This window comes from Danio rerio, chromosome 20, assembly GCF_049306965.1.
Source record: "Danio rerio strain Tuebingen ecotype United States chromosome 20, GRCz12tu, whole genome shotgun sequence".
In the NCBI taxonomy this organism is placed as follows: domain Eukaryota; kingdom Metazoa; phylum Chordata; class Actinopteri; order Cypriniformes; family Danionidae; genus Danio; species Danio rerio.
This window is the reverse complement of record NC_133195.1, coordinates 21,719,704-21,742,299: the sequence shown is the minus strand read 5'-3', so window position 1 is coordinate 21,742,299 and position 22,596 is coordinate 21,719,704. Positions and strand designations below refer to the sequence as shown.

Here is a 22,596-nt window from a genome sequence, read left to right as displayed (position 1 = left end):
TCCTTGCGGATTTTTATCCGCGTGCTCCGGTTTCCCTCACAAGTCCAAAGACATGCGCTATAGGTGAATTGGGTAAGCTAAATTGTCTGTAGTGTATTCGTGTGAATGAGAGTGTATGGGTGTTTCCCAGTGATGGGTTGCAGCTAGAAGAGGATCCACTGTGTAAAACATATGCTGGATAAGCTGGCGGTTCATTCTGCTGTGGCGACCCCTGGGACTAAGCCGAAAAGAAAATGAATGAATTATATTATATCATATTATATTACATATTATTTTGTTATGTTACGTTATATTATATTATGTTATATGATATTATGTTATGGCGAGGCAGTGGCGCAGTAGATAGTGCTGTCGCCTCACAGCAAGAAGGTCACTGGGTCGCTGGTTCAAACCTCGGCTCAGTTGATGTTTCTGTGTGAAGTTTGCATGTTCTCCCTGCTTTCGCGTGGGTTTCTCCCAGTCCAAAGACATGTGGTACAGGTGAATTGGATAGGCTAAATTGTCCATAGTGTATGTGAATGTGTGTGTGGATGTTTCCCAGAGATGGGTTGTGGCTGGAAGGTCATGTCGCTGTGGCGACCTAGGATTAATAAAGGGACTAAGCCGACAAGAAAATGAATGAATATTATGTTATATTAGTGCTTCATTATTTTATTATTGTTATTATTATTATTACTATTGTTGTTATTATTATTATTATTATGCTATTTCATTATCATTCAGTGTTATTATTGTACAATAATATTACAATATTATAATAATTTTACATAAGTTGTCTGAAATAATCTTATTGGAATCATTTAATAAATAATAATTATACTCATAATAAAACAGATTTATTGCAACGTTATTAATCCGTGGTCGCCACAGCGGAATGAACCGCCAACTTATCCAGCACATGTTTTACACAGCAAATGCCCTTCCAGCCACAACCCATCCCAGGGAAACACCCATACACACTCATACACTATGGACAATTTAGCTTAGCTAATTTACCTGTAGCACATGTCCTTGAACTGTGGGGGAAACCGGAGCACCCGGAGGAAACCCACGCGAACGCGAAACTCCACACAGAAACACTAACTGACCCAGCCGAGGCTCGAACCAGTGACCATCTTGCAGTGTGGTGACAGCATTACCTACTGCTCCACTGTGTCGCCCCGGCATCTGACCTCTTCAAGTAATATTCTCCAATTTTTTTTCTTCTACATCTTTAAAAAAAAATGTTGGTACATCAAAATGTGTGGTTGATGACCATCTGACCAGCTAATCCAGCAGAAAATAGTGCTTAAAAACTATTTAACATAATAATTTCATAAAAAAACAAGGCCAATAACTGCAAAAAGGTCCATATTTTAAGAAAACATAACCGTCCCTTTTACCAGGCTGGCTACGGGCCTGTTTATATATCAACTTAAACTCAGAACTGGTTAATAGTTTTAAATACTCAATGTCAATTAGCTGAATGTGCTTTCTAATAAGACTGTTTAACTTTCAATGTTTTTAACTTTATGCATACTACAAGGCTTTAGAATGATTGCTTACTCTGCCTCCATAAAGTTGTAACAGGATGTGATGCCAGCATTTTACTGTGATTCTTCATCACTGGCACATACGCAGCGGGCCAGAAAGAGCTTGCCAATGAAATCCATTATTATAAGTAACGTAATGGGCCAAAAAGAACCATGATTCTCCTAAGTGAATCTGATGAGGCGGATCCAAATAGTCAGCTCTTTTCTTTCACTGAGCATGTAGATAAAAAACACAATAAAACCCATAATAATGGATGTAGATCTGGACTCGCCGACAAAGGCTGGTAAAGATTGAATAGTAGGATGCTGGGAAGGATTTAATCATAGCTTGTTTTCAGCTTGCTCTCTCTCACCTGCCTCTCACGCAGCAGTATGGAGGTGGAGGAGATGGACGCAGGTAAGTGAGGTGAGAGAAACCAAACACACCGCCCGCTTCAAATGATGATCATCAGTCATCGCTAAACCTCAGTCAGAAACACTCGTCTATCATTTCGCTACCTGCATCACACTGAGCTTCCTTCATGACAATATTAATGTTTCATTTTAGCATAATAGCATACAGCACAACAGGGTTCCCACACCTTTTTGTTAGTGTTGAAACAGCGCACGGTAAATGATGTATACAAGCACTCAGATGGCCTAATAAAATATTACTCTGGTAAAAGTATTAAGTAGTCAAAGTTCAACATGATGTGTTTATGTTTAAAAGTAAAAATGCTGGTTGATCGTCATACAATACAGCAATCAGTTGCTAAAGACTGCATGAAATGAAAATGTACAATCTTCATTCTGCTAGTGCTTATTTGATAGTCTTAAAGTGAACAATGAATCTGTGCAAATTAATTAACTGTTTGTTTTGGTAACCTTTAATTAAGAACTAACCATAGGCATCCACTCTGGAATGGCAGTCCTTCACTGATGACATTATTTTAAGAGCTTGGGTGAAGTACACAAACAAATGTTCATTGGATTAACTTTTTTTTTAAGCTAACTGGTTGCAAACAATTTATATGAGCTAAAATTAAACAACCTAATTAGGTTAATAAGTTAATAAAAAAAATAATATTTAGGTTAAAATGAAAACATTACTAAATTTAATTTGTTTAAATTCAGCCCATATAAATTGTTTGCAAACAGTTAGCTAAAAAAAAAGTAAATCCAATGAATATTTTTTTCAGTGTAGGCTTAGAGCCCCCCTCAAATCATTAGTTTGCTGCAAGACAAATATGAGAGGAGTGCCAAAAAATAAAACCTTGCCCAAATATTCTGTTTCAGTTGTCATACTGTAATATAAGTTTGCAGCAACTTTACACAGATTTAGCTGGAGACTCACAGTGCATCAGTTGAATCACTGGAGATGTTAATTGGAGACTTGGGCTGCGTCCAAAATGGCATGCTTCCATACTATGTAGTATGCTAAAAACAATATGCAAGCCAAGTAGTATGTCAGAATGCATAGAATTTGAAAATCAGTGCTCCAGAAGTATCCGGATGACTTACTACTTCCAGAGAGATTCTTATAGTGCATCCGATGCATGCTATGCTATCCCATGCTACCATTAATGCACTGCGAGAGAATTCATGGACGGTAGTGATGCAATGTAACTGACACGGGTAGGTTACGTGATGATTTCGAAATGGCAGATGTAGTACATTCATACTACTCACATTCATACAGTATATAATGTACAGTACTTTTTTAATGGTTGAGTAGTAGATTCAAATTCAATAGCTACTGAGTAGTGTGTGATTTCGGACGCAGCCTTACTCTGACTGAATCATTTGAATCATCGGGACATCTATTCGAGACACTGATTAACTGCAGAGTCACTCTATTCATTTGAATCAGTGCATTACCTATAGAAGTTATAATGATTTGAAATGTATGTATCTAAAAATACTTCAATCCTGTACAAAATAATAATTAAAGGCTTAGATGTAGAACTGATTCAAAAAAAGTATTGAATCCCGAAGAGGCATTCATTTCAAAAGTGACAGATAATTAAATAGATTTTTAGAAGCTTTCCATTCTAAATACTCTTGAATTTTTTATTTGTTTGTTTTTACAAAACTGTTAAGCAGAAGAGTTTTTAACATTGGTAAGAGGATAATAATAAATGTTTCTCCTCTTCTCTAAATCATAATATTAGAATGATTTCGAGGATCGTGTGACACTGACCACTAGACTGTTGATTTCTGAAAATTAAGCTTTGCTTTCATAGCAATGAACTACCTTTTTTAAAATATATAAAAGTTGTTTCAAACTGTAATAATATTTCACAATATGAATGTTTTTACTGTACTAAGCTTTATGAGCATAGATAGCTGAGAATCTTATATCAAATCAATGTAGTCAATGGCTGTTTATCAATTCCAAGAATGTAGAGAATGGACTTGCATTCTTGTGGACAGTGTTCTTGTCAAGTTACCTCAGAAGAATGAACTCAGGAGACAGCGAGAACACAGAATGCGTCTGAGAAATGAAATGCATTCTAAGTTCTTTCTGATGGTCACATAATGGCCTTTGCCTATTTTTAACAGAAAATGATTTGTTTTCTCCTTTTCTGCATAACATACACAGAAACATTACCAATATACTTTGCACAATTTTTATGCATTCACTCATGAGATAAACAAGGTATATCTCTCAACTTTAATAATAAACAGGTAGAGAACACTGCGCATCCCACATCTATTATTCAGCCACAATGACTTAACTTGAGTGAGTTTTGCGCTTAAGTCTGCATCCTCGATATCAAGAACACACCCGGGAGCTTTCACGCACCCTCCGTTCTTCGTTCTTGAGTTTCGGAACTAAACTTTGATGGTTGATAATGACGATACTTAAAAACATGAGGACACAAGATCGCTGAAGAACGCATATCGAGAATTAGCCAATGAGTTATTTTACTTTAAAAATTCGATAAAATTAATAAAAATTTGTATGACCTTCCATGTCTGGGAAAAAAAAAGAATTCCTTGATATTTCCAGAATTTCTTTGACAGTGGGAACCCTGACAAAATCATGTTTATTTAAAGATTTGCATGTACATCTTTCACATTTAAACTAGTTTTTAAAATATAAAATAAATAAATTACAAATTAAACAGAATGAAACAACATAAATCAATACAAAATTCTCATTACTCTTAATGTTCTCTTCATCAGATTGGCCACGTCCCGCAGCAGAACCCTGTCTGAAGATGCAGCTGTGAGTCCAGCAGAAGATCTCCTGTCCTTCAGCAGTGACGACTCAGACTGAACACACACGCACGCGCACACACACATACACTTTCACCAGCCTGTCAGAAAGAGTCCTGAACACACAACACATACTGTAATGTGCAGCTAATGCCTCAGTGATGGACTCATTCACAGCACTGCCACTGAAAACAGCAAACAGCACCACAAAACAGCAGCACAGATGAGCATGATTCAGAAACACAGTAAAACTCTGGATCTTACATTATAATACTGTAAATTCAGGGTAGTTACATGATGAAACAACATGTATGAAACTGCATGTTCTATAAATTATACTCAAGCATTTGTGTAATTGAATATAATGTAAAAAGTGTAAATCTTTTCAACACATTGGTGCTATATTGTAGATACTTGGGTTATTAAAATACGTACTTGAAAAGAAGACCAAATGTTCACAGAAATGCACACAAAACATTCAGCACAGCATTCTTCAAGACTCCCACAGCCATTATTTTAATGCCAGATCACTTTGGTCCTCTCAGTCGAACGCTTTACACTAAGCAAAGCCACGGCAAAGCTCTCTGGTGAGTGTTTAAACATCAGAGGATGAACTGTAAGTGTTAAAGACCTTAATATGAGCATTTACAGACTCTACTGTTGTCCAGGACTTCAATTTGGAACCCTATTTTTAGATACGTGTCAGGATTTTTAGAGCACACTTAACCCTGGGTTATCATCACTTTAAACCCCGCGTTTAAACTTCACTAAGCATTCACATTTGTGTGTGAATTGTCTGTTTCCAAACTTTTTTACAAATAAGTATTCACCGAAAATATTTATTCCTGAATGAACCTTGATTTGCCTGTTTGTTGGAGTGCAAATTGGCAGGACTATAGCTGTGTCCAAAATCACCCCTATAGCCTTAAACTAAAGTTAAATTCACATGTTTTTACTGTACATCATGACATAAATCTAAGTAAGTTTAGTTTGAAATAAACAAATATACACTGACTCTTTGTTTTTAAAGAGAAAGATAGTGAAACATTGAAAACAGTGTTAAACAATGTTTAAGATGGAGCGATAGTGTATAAAGTGATTTTTTTTTCCATGTTTATAGGCTGAAAATTAAATTCAATCAGCAGTACGTTAACAGTCAAGTCAAAGACTCACATAACAAATACGCAATAATAAAAACATTAACCCAGGTTTTAAGATTGTAGTGTGAAGCCTCAGTGTATGAATACACAGTATTAATTATAGACTGGAGCTCTGCACAAGACCTTTGGTCATAGGAGAAATGGTCATGCCCAACTGAGCCTGGTTTCTCTCGAAATTTTTTGATTCTTCACTTTTGCCAATTGGTGAAGTTTTTTCCTTGCCGCTGTCGCCACTGGCTTGCATGGTTCAGGATCTGTAGAGCTGCGCATCAATGGATTTGCTCTTCAGAGTTTGGACTCTCAGTAGTGAATATTAACCACACTGAACTGAGCTAAACTGAACTGAACTTAAACTTTGAAAACTGAACTGACAGTTTCAATCTTCTATTTGAAGCTGCTTTAACACAATATACATTGTAAAAGCGGTATACAAACAAAGGTGAATTGAAAGTTGAATTGAATTAATTATAAATCATGGTAAATTACCAGCATTCTGAAACAAATATTTCAGGATTCAGTTTAATGGGAGTTAAATGACCCAGGGTTAACTAGTGAGAGAAGCACTACTGTGGTCATAGGACACTTACTTAAGCAATCATACAGAAACTACTGTGAATCAGGTAATATTTAAACATTTGAATAAGGCCTCAAAACACTTTTTTTTCTTTTTTTTTTTTTTGATCTAATACAGTCTGTTCCTGCACACCTGCTTCAAAACTTGCATATTTAGTAGTATTAATACCATATTATTTATGTTTAGAGCACAGCTATTTCACCATTTGGCTATATTCAGCAATGTAATGTAACACTAGTTATCTAATGTAAACAGTTATTTTATAGATATGCAACTCCAAATAATAATGGAGAGACATGATCTGTTTTTGATCTTTTTTTCTTTTTTTTTTTGCATAATTCAATTCACCATGATTCATTCAGACCCTGTCAGATCAGAGCAAATCAAGTTTGACCAATGTTAAAACCATTAAGTTGAGTAAACTTTGGGCAAACAATCATCACATTCACTTTGCTACAGCAAATGTCATATTCTGTTGAACAGATGTTAGAATAAACTAAACTGTCTCCATTATTTCTTTCAGTTTTGCCATTTCTTGGCTTTGTGAACTCTGTGCACTCCAGAATATTACATTTTACCTCTCAGAAATAAAACATAATCCTTTTCCCACGAGTCCCAATCAGTCTCTAGCAGCTAGAATTATACTGTATGTAAAATATACTGCCATTCTGCCCTTTTTAACACATTAAAATTCACACGTCTTCATCATGCTCTGATATCATTAAACACCTGTGGCTCTGTCAGCTATTTTTTAAACATGTATTTTCTCTCTACATTACAGATGCTTTCTATTCTCTTTATTCTCCTAAAAGTGAAATAAAATTCATATAATTTAATATATATACAATAATAGCAGTAGCAAAAATCTTAGTTTAAATAGTGGTGTTCTGCTCATTTTGATTTATTATTTTGAATCTGTCGGTGGTTTAATAATTGATGTTTGTTCTGATTTGACTGCTTATGCATTTACAAAATTTCCATGGAAGGATTTGGGACACTTTCTATGTATTTTGCTGTCTTTTTTTTTACTGCTGTAAATAAATTGTCATCATATATGAACTTATTAGCGTTATTACTTAATAGTGTGTGTGATTTTATAATCGGTTGCATTTGATCATTTGTTTATTGTAGGAAATTGAAGTTGGTGCTTTAAAAAAAATCTATGCAATCCATGTTTGGCTTTGTAAACATCCTGATTTTTATTCTTTAATCATCATGAAACCATAATGAAGTTCAAGAGGTTGTTTGCTGATATACATAAAGCGTTGGTTGATATTTAATAATGTATATTAAAACAATTGTTCCAAAACAACAGTAGTGTCATCTTGTGATGAATGTGTCTGTTTTGATTATATTATTCGTTTAATTAATCCCCTGATGTTTTGTCAGTGTTAATGTACTCTGTTTTGTGGTTGAATGCACCAATAAATTACTTCCCACTCCATTAGTTAAAGCAAACTCTGAATGGATGGTGTTCCCAAAAATGACAATATGCTGTTCATTTAGTCACCCTATAAAATGTAGTCGTAAAAATGCCAGTCAATATCAGCACTTTTATACACTAACTGACTAAAGTATTGTCGTCAAACCCAGTTGTAAGAGCAACAAATAATAACCTGACTTCTAGTTGATCATTTGGAAAGTGGCAGAAGGTAAAGTGTTCAGATGAATCATCTGTTGTACTGCATCCCAGTCATCACAAATACTGCAGAAGACCTATTGGAATCCGCATGGACCCAAGTGTGCCGCAAGCCTGCGTTTGAGTGAAGGTCTCGGCCGTTAGATCGCCCCCTGGGGGCTGGCTGCAGTACAAGTCATAAAGCCCGCCTCCTCCGTGTAAATGAAGGAGACTTGAGCCCAAATAAAAAAATTAATTACACTTGCAATAAACTGTCCCGAAAGATGGTTCTGGTCGAATTAGGCATTGGTTATTGTGCTGAAATAGGTGCAGATCTTCATTTTTGTAAACAGTTTGTTTTTAGCAGTAATTTAATGCTGGGCGTGTCGTGATTGACAGCTGTGATTGACAGTTTCTCATAGCAGCGCGTCTGGGCTTCGGCAGAAGACTGAAGTGTTGTTATTCGATTTCTGTGTTATTTTACCATGACAAAATGAGTTCAGTAGTAAACTACAGTTTCTGACATACATGATCCTGGTGGAACACTGTTTATTCGCTAAGGTCAGGGCTTTTTTCGGGCTTTATTAGTTTGCTGATGTACGCCTAGCCACCCAGATAGCAAAATACACATGGGCCAGTTCGTGCTAGATTCCAGCCGAAGACTTACCCCTCAGAGCTCAGACTGACTACCTCTGCTGGACCTACTCCGGATGCCTGGACTCACTGCCCGATTCCAGCCTGAGTCAATCGAGCCAGATGCGGCGGCCGAGCGAGCCGGCGCTGCCGCATGCGAGCCGGAATCAGCCCGCGACGCCGCGAGTAGGTTATGCGCAGCGGCCCGGAGCTGGCGCGATTGAATATATAAAACCCTCATATTTGTTAACGTTATTACATCCATTTGTGTTGATAAGACAGCAAACGCATGCTGAGAAGTTCAGGGGGCGTAGTTGATTTTACATAAAGCGTTTGGTTGGAAGCTCGACTCAGCTCATTTTCGCGGCTCCTCCTCAGGCTCCATCAGACAGTCCTTCTGTGCATGTCAAGGCTCCAATTTCAGCAGTCTTTTGCGACAGTTTGTGCCCGTCAAGCAGGCGTTTTGCCCTCAAAGCGTTCAATGGGAAAAGGGGCTGTCGCGTCGTCCATATTTTTTACAGTCATTGGCATGGACCCAAGATTGTCAAAGGAATCAGTCAAGTTTGGTGAAGGAAAAATCATGGTTTGGGGTTACATTTAATATGGGGTGTGTAAGAGGTCTGCAGAGTGGATGGCAACATCAATAACCAGAGGTATCAAGACATTTGTGCAGCCCATAACATTACTGTCCTAATTAATTAAAAATTAAGTCATGATCATATTTTATTTTGGTAAAATTAGCGTAATCTAGAGGCATTTGCCTTTCATATAACTAGAAGTCAAGTTATTATTTGTTTTTCCTAAAACTCAGACAGGCGACAAGACTTTTGTCAGGTAGTGAATATGTATATTGGTTTGCAAATGAATACCTGCGGCTCCTGACGATACATTTAGGTTTTTACAAAACATGATCGGTCTGTACAAAAAAACTGAAAATGAAACATTATTAGCATTAATCCACAACCTCATCAAACAGACATCATATTTGGATGGTAAATGATCAGCAAATTTGATTAGGTTTCTGTGTGGCAAATTCTGTCATACCCCAAATATGCCAGATATAAAGAAGGCAGCAAGAAAAGAAAACTTGCATCAAGTAATTCCTCATCTTTATTAAAACTGACAATAAGGAGAAACATCACCTAATGTAAAATAATATATATGAAATAAGAGCATAAAATGCAAACTATGCATGCACTTTCATCATGAGTTTTATGGCACCTTAATATTCTTAATAACAATATTTCAGTCAGAATATTAATTGTTTTCATTGTTTACGACACAGTGATTTTAGCATGTACATTATTCAGTCTGGCAGGTTTTAAGATCAACATTTAGTGCAAAAACAAACACAAGCCTTACATTTAGGATACACGAAACGCTTATGGCGGTCAAGAGATGAAACTATCTGCAAGTTTTCCTCTACTTTTACTGACAATTGCAAATAAGAGCACAAGCTTAATCCAGTGAGCTGCTCCTGTACACATCTTACACTGCGAGAGATGCATGCACAAACAGAACACCAGCTAATAAAGAGCAAAAGTCATATTTCGCCAGCACCATATCAAAAATACACTTTCCTTACTTTTCTATATAAAAGAAAGAAAAAAATCTCTGATTTAGTCTGATGAACTGCGGAAATGTTGGGGGTGTCCATCATAAAATACAGGCACCTAGTCACATATACAATGCGTTTTTACAGTAGATTGCTTTAAAGTGCCTCTATGCTTATTCAGTTATTACCCTTCATGTAGTAGTATACTGCAGGTAATGCTGTTTGTGATGGTGAAAGGTCTGCAAAGATCAAAGTGAAAGAAAGAAATTATTCTGAACTGCTTGATTTCAGTAATTCCCGTCTTCCAGCACCCAATTTTATATATATTTTTTTCTGGATACTATATAAATAAGCAATAAGACCCTGTTAAATGAGTGCTGATGTTCCAGTTGTGTTCTAATATATAATATTGAGTCGTCAATGGTAAAGGAATTTGAACAACAACAAAAGCTGATGATCGAATATGGTAATGAGTATTTGGTAATTGATACACACTCTAAGCAGTAGACCAATCACAAGAGGCTGCACCATCTGACCAATCAGAGCAAAGGAGACTCTCAGAAAGGCGGAGTTTAGAGAGCAGATCTTTAAATGAACCATTTCAGACACAAAGAAAAAAACTCACCCTGCAATGTGTTAGAAAAGTTTTTGACCACTGTACATTTGAAACCTTCAAAAGGAACTAGGAACCATTAACATGGGAATCCTCATTTAAATATAAGATCATATATATTTATGGGCTGATATTGCAGTGTAGATGTGGACTCTAAGACTGTGGTGATGGAAGGGTTGATATACAGTGATCCAGATACTGCAGGTGGGCTCGAATGATGTCCCATCAGACCTCAATGATGTTGATAGATGGCACAGACTGGTGGAACTGCAACAGACAGGAGGACAAATCCAGTTTCATCAATGCCTGAATGCCGCTGGATGTTTCTGCAGCTTTAGAATATTGTATATATGACTGTGAGCCCTAAGATGTAATACACAGAGAGAGATGAATGCTCATCATTTTGCTGTGCAGCAGAGTAATATGTCGAACTGAAGGCCATTAGGGTCCTTGGTACAAGAGATGACATCATCATCACAGGCTCTGATATTGATTTTATCATGCGTCTAAAAGGCCTGGTTTATTTGATGTGTTATAAGGACTAATGCTGGCACACAGTGGAGCGGGTGGAAAGTGAAGCATCTGTCCTGAGAAAGTGGCAAGGGAAGAGCTGGCTTGAGGAATATAAGAAGGATCAAAGGCATACAGTATGCTGGTTTTCCTGAGAAAGTTTATTTTAGAAGTAGGTCAGTAGCTCTGGTGTTTGATCCACTGCATTTATTATGCTGATATATGCCTCTAATTCTAAAATTAAGAGTCATGCATTTTTTCCCACTTTTCTCTTTAGTCTGTACAAATAAAAAATACAAATATGTTAATATTCTGATGATCATTGTAATTTTACCATTGGCTAGTTGGTATTAGTTCAGAATTATTTTAGGTGCTTTTATAATATTGATTTGATTTGTTAATTAAATTAAATTTGAACTGTATTATAGATCTATTGCACACACATATAGTACAGATATATACAGTTGAGGGCATATTTTTTAGGCCTCCTGTAAAATGTTTATTCTTTTTCTCAAGAAAAAATTGCATGGAGCAAAGATTTTTTTACAATATTTCTGTTAAGTGGTTTATAGGTTACTCTTATCCAAGTGTAAATTGAATAAAATATTTCCAGAAGTGTTGCCATTGTGTGACAAATGTCAGTTTTTAGATTCCAGCCTGTCTCACTCCTACTCTATGTTATGTTTCTCAAATTACAGAGTTTCTGGAACAAAATCTGAAAGTTTTTCAGATACATTAAACATTCTGATTGAACCAGATCCTATATTAATTATATTTGGAGGTTCCAAAGAATTTTTGAGATTTACACAGGTTCAACAACAGTTTGTTTCATATGGGTTGATAATAAATAAATACATATCCTTTTGTTTTGGAAGAAAAAAGAAGTTCCAGCTTTTAAATTATGGTTGACAGAGTTTACGGGTACATTACATGTGGAAAAAAAAACAGGTATACCTTAACCCTTTAACTGCCCCACCAAGAAAAAAAAAATTGCATTTCTTAACTCGTTAAGTCACTGGTTAACACACTCAATGCATTTTCATAACATCCCCTAATATCTAAAATATCAGCCTCTACCTAATGGTAGATATATCTGATCATGGTTAAAAAGTACTGGAATTAATATATATATATATATATATATATATATATATATATATATATATATATATATATATATATATATATATATATATATATATATATATATATATATATATATATATATATATATACATATACGTTTATATATGTATACATATTATGAAAAATCTGAAAATATGAAGTGTAAGACAAATTTATTTTATATATTTTTATCATTTTGAACACTAAATTACCTTTATATTTTAGAAGTCTGCCATAAAATATTTTTAGATTTAAGATGTTTGCTTCTCTCTCTCTCTCTCTCTCTCTCTTATTTTTTTTTTTTACAATAAAACCAAAATAAAATGTAGTAGTGCAACAGGATTATTTATTTATTTATTTATTTATTTTTTGTAACCAACAATGCTGTGTGTGTAAACCATTATTTATAACAGCCATTCTTTAAATGACTTTAACAGTCGTTATTTAAAACCGTCAAAACATGGTCAACCATTTAGTGGAGCAGACAGTTAAAGAGCTAATAGACAAGATTTTGTTATTTAAAAAAAAAAAATGTTCGTCCTTTTTTATCTCCTTTCTACAAGCTTGTGATTAATATGTTTACTATACGTTTAGTACCTACATTTACCAATAATGAACTTCCGGTGAGAGCTTTATGTGGCTATTTTCAATTTCATAAGGTTCCTTTTACAGCATCGATTTTGCAAAGTAATTAAAATATATTTAGTTATATAGGGTGAAACATCTGTTTTATTTGTTAAAGCATAAAAAAGAGAGAAGAAAAGTGTTTAAAAAGCACTGGTAGGTGGGTGGATAGCACTGGTAGGTGGTGGTTGGTTGGGGGAAAGTATGTATAATCTTTGTTTAATTATAATTTTTATGACTGTTGGTTGTTTTTTCATTTTCTCAAAAATTATTTTGAATGTCTTATAGTTAAAATGTAAGTATTATATTTCTATTTCTTTTAAAGTGTATTTACAAGTGAATGCCTGATAAAATTTCTAATAATAAAATATTTAAACCAAAAGATATCCGATAATATTATTGCTTATGTTTGTGTTATTATAGCTGAAATAAATGCAGTTTTTTAATTTTCTAAAACCATCAATATTATTAGTCCCTCTCAAGCTTTTTTTTAATATTGGCTACAGAACAAACTATTATGTTTAAAAATGTGTTGAAAAAATCCTCTCTTTTAAACAGAAGTTGGGAAAAAATATAAAAGAATTCAAATTTAACAGGAGCGCTAATACAGTAATTCTGACCTCAACTGTATATATATATAGTAATAATAATGCTTAATAATTATTATTCTAAAAATGTTGTCATTAAGTTTGATCAATCATTTACACCACAAACAATTGGCCAAATTTTAAGACAGCACTAATAGAATTATTACTATTATTATTATTAAGCATTATTATAGAAGACATGCATTTTAAAAAGTTTTCATCTGATTCGTCATCAAATGTCTTGATGGCTGTGTGGAAATTTATTTGGTGAAACGTCCAGAACACTGGAAAAAACCAACATACATTATGTATTTTAATGACACATAATGATTGAAATGCACCCAAATGAAGAACTGAATAAATTCAGGAGGTTTTGAATTCTGCAAGTCCAGGCCGAATGCATTTCATTATTAATAAACACACATAATGATTCTGGGACACTGACATAGTTTCTCTATTTAGCATTCTTGATCAGAGCCAAACTGGGTTTATAGAGGCTGTGGTGTTAGACATGAGTCATGAATGCAAGACGAGTTGAGAGTTTGACAGACTGATGCTCTCTGGCCATTATAGTGTTTGGCCTCATCCTTCATTGTTGGCAGGTTCATCCAACAAATAACAAAAAGGTTTTATCAGTCAGAGGTTTTATCAATCGGCAGACAGGCTTGGTGGAAAGTGAGATGGATAGCAATAGGAATGCTCCTCTGCTTTCTGTCTTAGTCTTTCTGCAGGTGTTAAAAGTGATGGGGGCGTTTTCCTGTCCTCGACGCTGGAAATGCTGATGCTACGCTTTTCATTAAGAGTTAATGGAAAGCATCAAATCTGAGTTTACAGGGAAATAGATTTCTCATTTTCAGCTCATTCTAAGGTTTTGAGGGGAAAAAAGAGGGGCAATTCCAGAAATTTTAACCAACACGTATAACTGAAATTATAAATATATAAATATAACCATTTTGCACTGAAATGTAGCATCTGATTAAATCTGATTAGAGATTTGGAGATCTGATTAAATGTGATAACTTCATACAATGTAAGAATTGTGTTTAATCAGATTCATTTATGCAGTATTGTAGTTTTCAAGAGTGATTTCCTTCACAATGTAAAGTAGATTTCTTGACAAGGTTGATAAATCCAGCTGAAGACTTTAAAGATGTTAAAATTCTGTCATCTGTTTACCACATGCTACTGATTTGTTTTCTGAGACTTTTCTGTTTTTTAAAAGCTTGAAATCTTTAAAGCGTGGAGCTTTTACTTGGCAAAACAACAACAACGATCCGTTGTTGCAGACAACAGATTAATAAATCATTGTCACCACTTTCATGAGAAGACATTTGGTGCATGCTTTATTTTCAACAGCTTGGAGTGAAACTGTATTTACTGCTAATTGATTAGCCTCGGGTTGAGTTATGAAAGTCTGTTATCATGTCTTGCTTGCACAAAATAATTAACATATTTATCAGATTTACACAATTACAACCTTTGTGATTTTGTAACCTTCGTGATTTTGATAATCATCACTGACAAACCATTTTATGTCCTCCAGCAATGATGTCATTAATATAAAAGAAGTCAAATTGTTTTATAAACAGAATTTTTTATAACATCATTTTATAAAATTTTTACACTTTTTATAACCACAAAGAGTAAAAATGTATATAAACTAGGGCTGCATCTTATTAAAAAAATCTAGCATTGCAATATTTTTTTCATTTCGCAATATATATCTACACTGCTTAGCATATATAAATACCGCCCTCACAAATCTTTTAAATTCATATTTTTATTAGGAGATTTTCAATATTATATTTGTGCATATGTAACGGAGGCCAGCTAGTGTGTGCTGTGCAGGTAAACCTCACTCCTCTGACCTCTAAAGGTGCTCTAGCGACAATCACTAGAGGACATGGTCTTTAGCCTCCTTGTTAGAGCGACCAACTCTCATGCGGAAGGACGCCGGTTCGAACCCAGCTCGGAGCAGGTTGGGTGGTGTAAGACCAGCGGGGTTACACATATACATTAGAATATTCAGTACTGAAGCCAAATCCAGAGCTTATCTAATAAAATAACTTACGATAATGGTCCAAAAACTAGTACATCCAAATATAAAAAATATTAAATTCTAATTTAAAAAGAGAAAAAACAAAAGAAGCAAAATATTTTTTTGTTATTTTTTTCAGTATTTTGCTTGAATTTAATTTGATTATTTTTTAATTTCTAAACATGTTTGGTGTTTAAAATATTACTTTAATAAATATATCTGTTTAATAAATCTGTTTTGTTTAAATGCACCAAAATACATTGCCTATATTCACTGAGAATTGGATAAAATAATCCTTTTCGAAATGGGCTGTACTCAATTATGCTGAACACTTTATATTGGAAAAACAATTTCACCACATAACTTAATACCTGTATTAGGCAAAAAAAAATTATAAACAATCTACGTATACACTTTTTGGGGTCCCCCAACACATTTTCAATGTGTTCTGTGCTATCTGCAGTCCATTTCTCTATTTGCAAGTGTTGTGAGTATTTTCATGCAAAAAAATCTATAAAAACAATCAAGAAAAAAATACAATTGAAAAAGATTTTTATCATTTCCTGAGTGTAACTGTATTCAAGTACAGTAACTGAATAATAAAAATAAATATCAATTCAATAAAGTTAATCATTATTAAAGTCACAAATGGTACTATTTATTATGCCTGAATGCTTTCAATGTTATCATACAATCACAGGCATCAAAAACACAAGCAAATGATGAATTATAATACTTAACATTGCATATCCTGCGATGTGACTATTGCAAAGGATCACATTGCGATATCGATCCTCAAACGATATATTGTGCAGCCCTAATATAAACCCCATCCCAAAGTGTGACGTTTCTTTAACATGTACACTACAGTAGGTGATAAGTGAATCAGGGCCAAATGACAAATCAGATCCCATTGTGTGTTTCTGAGGGAAGAGTTTCACTTAATCAGGAAGTCTACCATTTTTGGAAACTACTATAACTACACTATATTTTAAGTAACAATTCTTATTAACTTATGATATTAAGGAAAAGCTGGGTTTGGGTTTTGGAACATAATTTGGGTAGGGATGTAATAAACTGTTATCCTAATAACCATGCATGTAATAAATCAGTAGTTAATGGTGTGAACAGGCCATATGCACAGCTAGTGTTTTTCAGCCAATCATGAACTTCCAGTGAGAGCTTTATGTGGCTATTTTCAATTTCATAAGGTTCCTTTTACAGCATCGATTTTACAATGCAATTAAAATATATTAAGTTAAATAGAGTGAAACATCCATTTTAGTTGGCAAAGCATAAAAAAGAGAAGACCGTTTAAACGCAGGCCATGTCATTAGCAGCAGGCTAGCGCAGAAATTCCATTGAAAATACTGAGGTAAAATTAATGTCCATATTTTAAAGACATGGTGCAAAAAAATTGAATTTATTGTAGTGCTTCATGTTTGTTCTGAGACCCACTTTATATCGTATCTCAGCCAGGCAGTGAAGATCACTGTTTTTTAAAGAAATAAGATCTTAAAGGCAGCAATTTTGTATGGGATGACAATTAACCAGAAGCCCTGGGGCTGGCTGACTAAAATTAAAAGTTGCATATAGCCCATTGTGACGTAGTAATGTTACTTTAAAACAAATGTGACAATTAATTAAAAAAAAGCCCAAAACACCATAAAAACACCCACCTCCTTAAAAAAATGGTTTAGAATGTTGTGGCATACATGATCAAAAGAGTGTTTTAGATTGGACATTGAGATGTTTGATCTGTACATTATGTGTCTCTCACCTTGCTCCGCAGAAGGCCTCCGCTGTGGTGCTCCGGTGTGCTTCTCTCCGAGGACGGTTTTACTTTCTCTTTGCTGTTGCTGGAATCATTGTCTTTTATAATGTCATACTGTCGGCAAAACAGGGCAATTACAGCTGCAGAAAAAGAGAAGACATTGTGACACAGAGTAGATGTGCTGATTTAACTCTATCAGCTCTGGAGAGACAGACTGATAGACAGAGTCACTGAAGCATCCAAACCTGAGACACAAACACACAACAGAACCCGCTTTATTTATAGCTGAAGACAAAGTTTAAAGACCTCGTGTAAAAGTTTTCTTCTGTTTCAAATATTTTCTAAGTGCTGTTTAATGGACACCATTTTTACAACATGTTTATATTATTATTATATTAATATATATATATATATATATATATATATATATATATATATATATATATATATATATATATATATATATATATTTAATATATATATATATATATATATATATATATATATATATATATATATATATATATATATATATATATATATATATATATATATATATATATATATATATATATTTCAGTCAAACTCAGAGCAATAACACTTTCTCCAGAATAAAGTTTAGTAGGACTTGGGTACACTTGGGAAATGAATTCAAATTTCACAGGAAGGCTAACTGTCTTCATCTGTTCCTCCATTTCTTCTCTCTCTCTCTCTCTCTCTCTCTCTAACCGACCGTAAGTATGTACACTCATTTTCTGAATTAATTCAGCACATAGCATGTGGCTTAGAGTCATGTATGCAAACCAGCTGATAGGACTGGAACAAAAGAGTGTTACAGTAGATGATCATTAGACCAGTTTAAACTGCAACAAAACCAAGGTTACAGGATCGTTAAAGGTATCAATTAAAAAAAAATTATGATAGTAATCATTTTTCAAATGAAGTGATGCTGTGGATTTTCTGAAGACGTCTGCTCCAAGATAGAGTAACACGTATATGTTGCTATGTTTTTATGTTTATTAATAAAGATGAATGCTTAAGGGCTAGGTTATATTCAATATAGGCTCATTCTAAAAACCTAGCCCCGTATAAATTTTTGGAGATCGCAAATTATGTAGCCAGAAGTACCTATGGTGGCATTCAATTTTTAAAACGGTATGACGTCGTTTTTTTCGCGCTTACCAGCTAACCACCTATCTCTGTATGGACGGCTTTCCCGTTGTCACTAGTTTGTCCAGTTAGCTTGACATGTACTTCAGCGAACTTGAGATGCAGAGACGAGTTGATCACGACGACGGGGTTCGAGTCCAGTAAAGAGCGGTTTCAGAAAGCGGGTAAGACAAAAACAGAACCCAAAAATAAAATAAACAAGTAAATAACAGGGTGAGAATGTGGTAAAATCTGAAAACGTGGTAATAATTAGGCAAGAGCTTTTCTTTTTTATTTTAACATTAAAAAGTTTGAGGTCAGTTAAATTTTTAAAATTCTTTTATTTTTTTTTAAACAAAATTGAGCGTTTTTTGTAGTAACTAAACATTCACATAAAGTTTTTTTTTTATATAATGCTGCTGTTTAGAAATAATAACAGATAAAAATACATGATACCGAAATATTTCTTAGACAATAAAACATCATGATTTCTATAGGATCATATGCCACTGAAGACTGCTGTAAAATATAGATTCCTCAGGTCCAAAATAATCCAGACTGTGAAACTTGTATGTAGAGTTTGAAAGCATTACGAGTGGTAGATCATGTTTTAAAAATGCAGAGTGATGGAGTGCGGGTCTGGCCCTGCTTTTCATGTGGGACACGTCCAGCATCTCTCCTGCTCTGAGAGCAGCAGACAGAAGTCCCTCTCTGTAGTCCAAGCCCAGCGGTGCGAACACATCCCTTGTTTGCTGGAGTGGCAGTTGCAATTGAGCGCATGAATTATTTTGTGACAGTGAGGCAGACTGACTCTGTCTTACGTAAGCAGAGAAGTGCTCCTCTTCCCCGTGCCCTTCTCAACCGTTCATATTTTATCACTTTAATGCATATCATGGTTTTTGCCAGGCTTTTTAGGGCTGGCATGTATGGTGGAGATTTAAACACCACCTAATTCAAGTGATGCTGAAATTATTCATGTGAAAAATTAATAACCATTAGCAGATCCAAGGCGAATTATGATCTGCTTGCTCACTCTCTTTCCTTCTCAAACTCATTTGCTTTCATCCCTCTCAGAGATTAATAATTCATAGGGTAATGTTTGTAAGCATAGTTACTCTCAGTTGGCATAAACAGTCAGGGGTGCATTTCCCATGGACAGAAGTTCCATCATTACCAACACAGTACTGGGATTTAGTGTTTAATTTTTAAATAAACATTTGCAAACAGAGGCACTCACTTCACTTTTGTGCTTGGAAATACAGTTTCGACCTGGGAATTAGCTTCCTTGTAATATGACACATCCAACCCAGGCTCATTCGGAAAACGTACCTCTATATACATTTCTGGAGACCGCAAAATACACCCCAGGATGTATGTTTTTTTGCTGTTTTTTTTTAAATGTATTTATTTATTTTTTTGCAAATCCACAAGAGGCCGCTGTGTACGCTTTTTGTGATCTAAAATTTCTCTCGCGAGTGCCATTCACGCCTACTGTTCTCAAATAAATCCACCATAGGCTGCTGTTAACTGACTGTTTGACTGACTGAATGACTGACTGACCAATCGACTGACCCACCCTCCTCTTTCCCTAAACCCAACCAATTTTATTGATTGACCCGCCCACCCACTTTCCTAAACCAAACCAACAATTTGTAATATGGTTACTTGCCATACCCAAAGACATTTGCCAGGTTTTTGTCCTTAAACTGCTGGTGTGTGAGTGAGGGACTAGTTTATTACACATCTAATTCAAAATCTTTTGGTTGTTGATTTTGGCTGTTGTAGACTGTGAAGTATTTTTAATTATAACCTAAATTGGTTGGTGTAATGATATTGAACTGTAATGCAGTAAATACCTGCAGACCTTAGAATAAAAAAGTTTAGGTAAAAGCTTAAGTCTTCAGTAGCACTGGTATATTTTTATTCGGCAGAGGTGGAAAGTACCGAATTACATTTAGTCACGTTACTATACTTAAGTAGTTTTTTTGAGAATTTGTACTTTTTAGAGTAGTTTTTAAAATCTGTAATTTTACTTTTACTTAAGTATGATTTGCCTAAAGTATTGTACTTTGCTACATTTTCAATCAAATGCGTTACTGAGTAAAAAATAAATATATAAAGAAATGCAGTGAAAAAAGAAAAAGGAAATCGCGCCCGGAAACCACGTCACTGCAGCAGCGTGAGAAAAATCTGCAGTAAACTTGTCTATTTACTGTTGCTGGAGCTGGATTTGTCGCCGGAGTATAGAAAGTTTATCAGCAAAATACCTGACCAAAATACCTAATGTTCGTTAGCACAAAGATTAGATATTAACGGGGATGCAGAGCAAAATTGTTTATGCACAACGGGCTCTATGCACAGGTAGAGTTTTAAAGCTAACGATAAACCTCCGGTGATAGCTTAATGTGAGTATTTTAAATTTCACAAGGTTGTTTGTACAGCATCAATGTTGTAATGTAATTACAATATATTCAGTTAAATAGACTTAAGCATTCATTTAGTTGTTCAAGTGTAAAATTAGATGAATGATGGTGAAACCACTAGCACTATCAGTAGCAACAGGCTAGCAAATTCCATTTGAAAATACTGGGTAAAGTCTAGATAGGATACGCGGCCTGCCGGATGTGCACTATGCACATCAATATAGCAGCATTTTTATGACACTGTATAACAATAGGTGACGCGGTGGCACAGTAGGTAGTGCTGTCTCCTTACAGCAAGAAGGTCGCTGGTTCGAGTCTCGGCTGGGTCAATTTGTGTTTCTGTGTGCAGTTTGCATGTTCTCCCTGTGTTCCTGTGGGTTTTTTCCGGGTGCTCCGGTTTCCCCCACAGTCCAAAGACATGCGGTACAGGTGAATTGGGTATGCTAAAAATTGTCCGTAGTGTATGAGTGTGAATGAGTGTGTATGGGTTTCCAAGTGATGGGTTGCAGCTAGAAGGGCATCCGCTGCGTAAAACATATGCTGGATAAGTTGGTGGTTCATTCCGCTGTGACGACCCCAGTTTAATAAAGGGACCAAGCTGAAAAAAAAATGAATGAATGTATAACAATGATAAATATTTTTACAGTATTGTGATGGTTGGGTTTAGAGTTGGGGTGGGGGTAGGCTTTAAAAAATACAATTTATTGGGTAATTTAATAAATAATACTCAATACAACTACTGTTTTTATGTTACTGTGACAGTTGTGTTTAGGGTTGGGGTGGGGGTAGACGTTAATAAAAATACAACAAATGTAAAATTTAATAAATAATATAAATAATTCTCATAAACTTTCAGCCGCAACTGTATCTGGAACTGTATCTAGCAACAACCAAAATACTGGGGTAAAACAAACTGTCATGTTTTAAAGACATGGCGAGGAGAAATGGACTTTAATGCAGTGCTTCTTGTCTGATCTGAAACCCACTTCATGTCGTATAATATGAAGTGCAGGCAGTGAGAATCACTGATTTTTAAAGAAATGAGACCTTAAACATAACAATTTTGAAATGGAAAGACGTCATCAGAAGCCCTTGGAATGCCTGGCTGAAAATTAAAAGTCTGTGTGCATATAGCCCATTTAGATAACACGCAGATGTTGCATTAGAATTTGTGAATTTGTATAAATTGTTAAATAGGATAATCTGTAAAATATTTTAAATAATTATATAGTTTTTTGTCATTGGTCTTTAATTTTTAAAGTTACTTATACAAATAAAAACAACTAATTGGAGATTTATATCATCTTTTCCTTTTTGAGAAATAGTTACTCTACTTTTTACTCATGAGTACGTTTTTAATGAGTTATTTTTTACTTTTACTTGAGTAGATTTATAGACATGTAACTTTACTTTTACTTGAGTAAAAAATTTTGTAAGTAACAGTACTTTTACTTGAGTAGAAGATTTTATTACTCTTTCC

General features: G+C 34.7%; 2 protein-coding genes across 13 annotated transcripts in view; one reads left to right on the top strand and one right to left on the bottom strand.

Annotated features, from left to right (window-relative positions):
* Window positions 1-7,779, top strand: part of si:dkey-71h2.2 — a 90,700-nt gene extending 82,921 nt beyond the window's left edge. For 2 of the 10 annotated variants that reach the window (XM_073934071.1, XM_009294629.4), the window contains exons 9-10: window positions 1,904-1,929; window positions 4,701-7,779. In XM_073934071.1, the coding sequence (XP_073790172.1) occupies window positions 1,904-1,929; window positions 4,701-4,747 (73 nt within the window). In that variant the 3' untranslated portion in view covers window positions 4,748-7,779. Of the gene's footprint in view, window positions 1-1,900; window positions 1,939-4,700 lie in introns of all 10 variants that reach the window. The other 8 variants (XM_073934073.1, XM_005160480.5, XM_073934070.1 and 5 more) reach the window with 4 other exon arrangements.
* A 2,031-nt stretch (window positions 7,780-9,810) lies between these two features.
* fndc4a (fibronectin type III domain containing 4a) overlaps window positions 9,811-22,596 on the bottom strand; it is a 70,149-nt gene continuing 57,363 nt past the window's right edge. For all 3 annotated transcript variants that reach the window (XM_073934074.1, XM_073934075.1, XM_021468612.2), the window contains 2 exons: window positions 17,551-17,684; window positions 9,811-11,153 (listed from right to left, as the gene is read on the bottom strand). In XM_073934074.1, coding sequence (XP_073790175.1) covers window positions 11,112-11,153; window positions 17,551-17,684 — 176 coding nt within the window. In that variant the 3' untranslated portion in view covers window positions 9,811-11,111. The remainder of the gene's footprint in view (window positions 11,154-17,550; window positions 17,685-22,596) is intronic.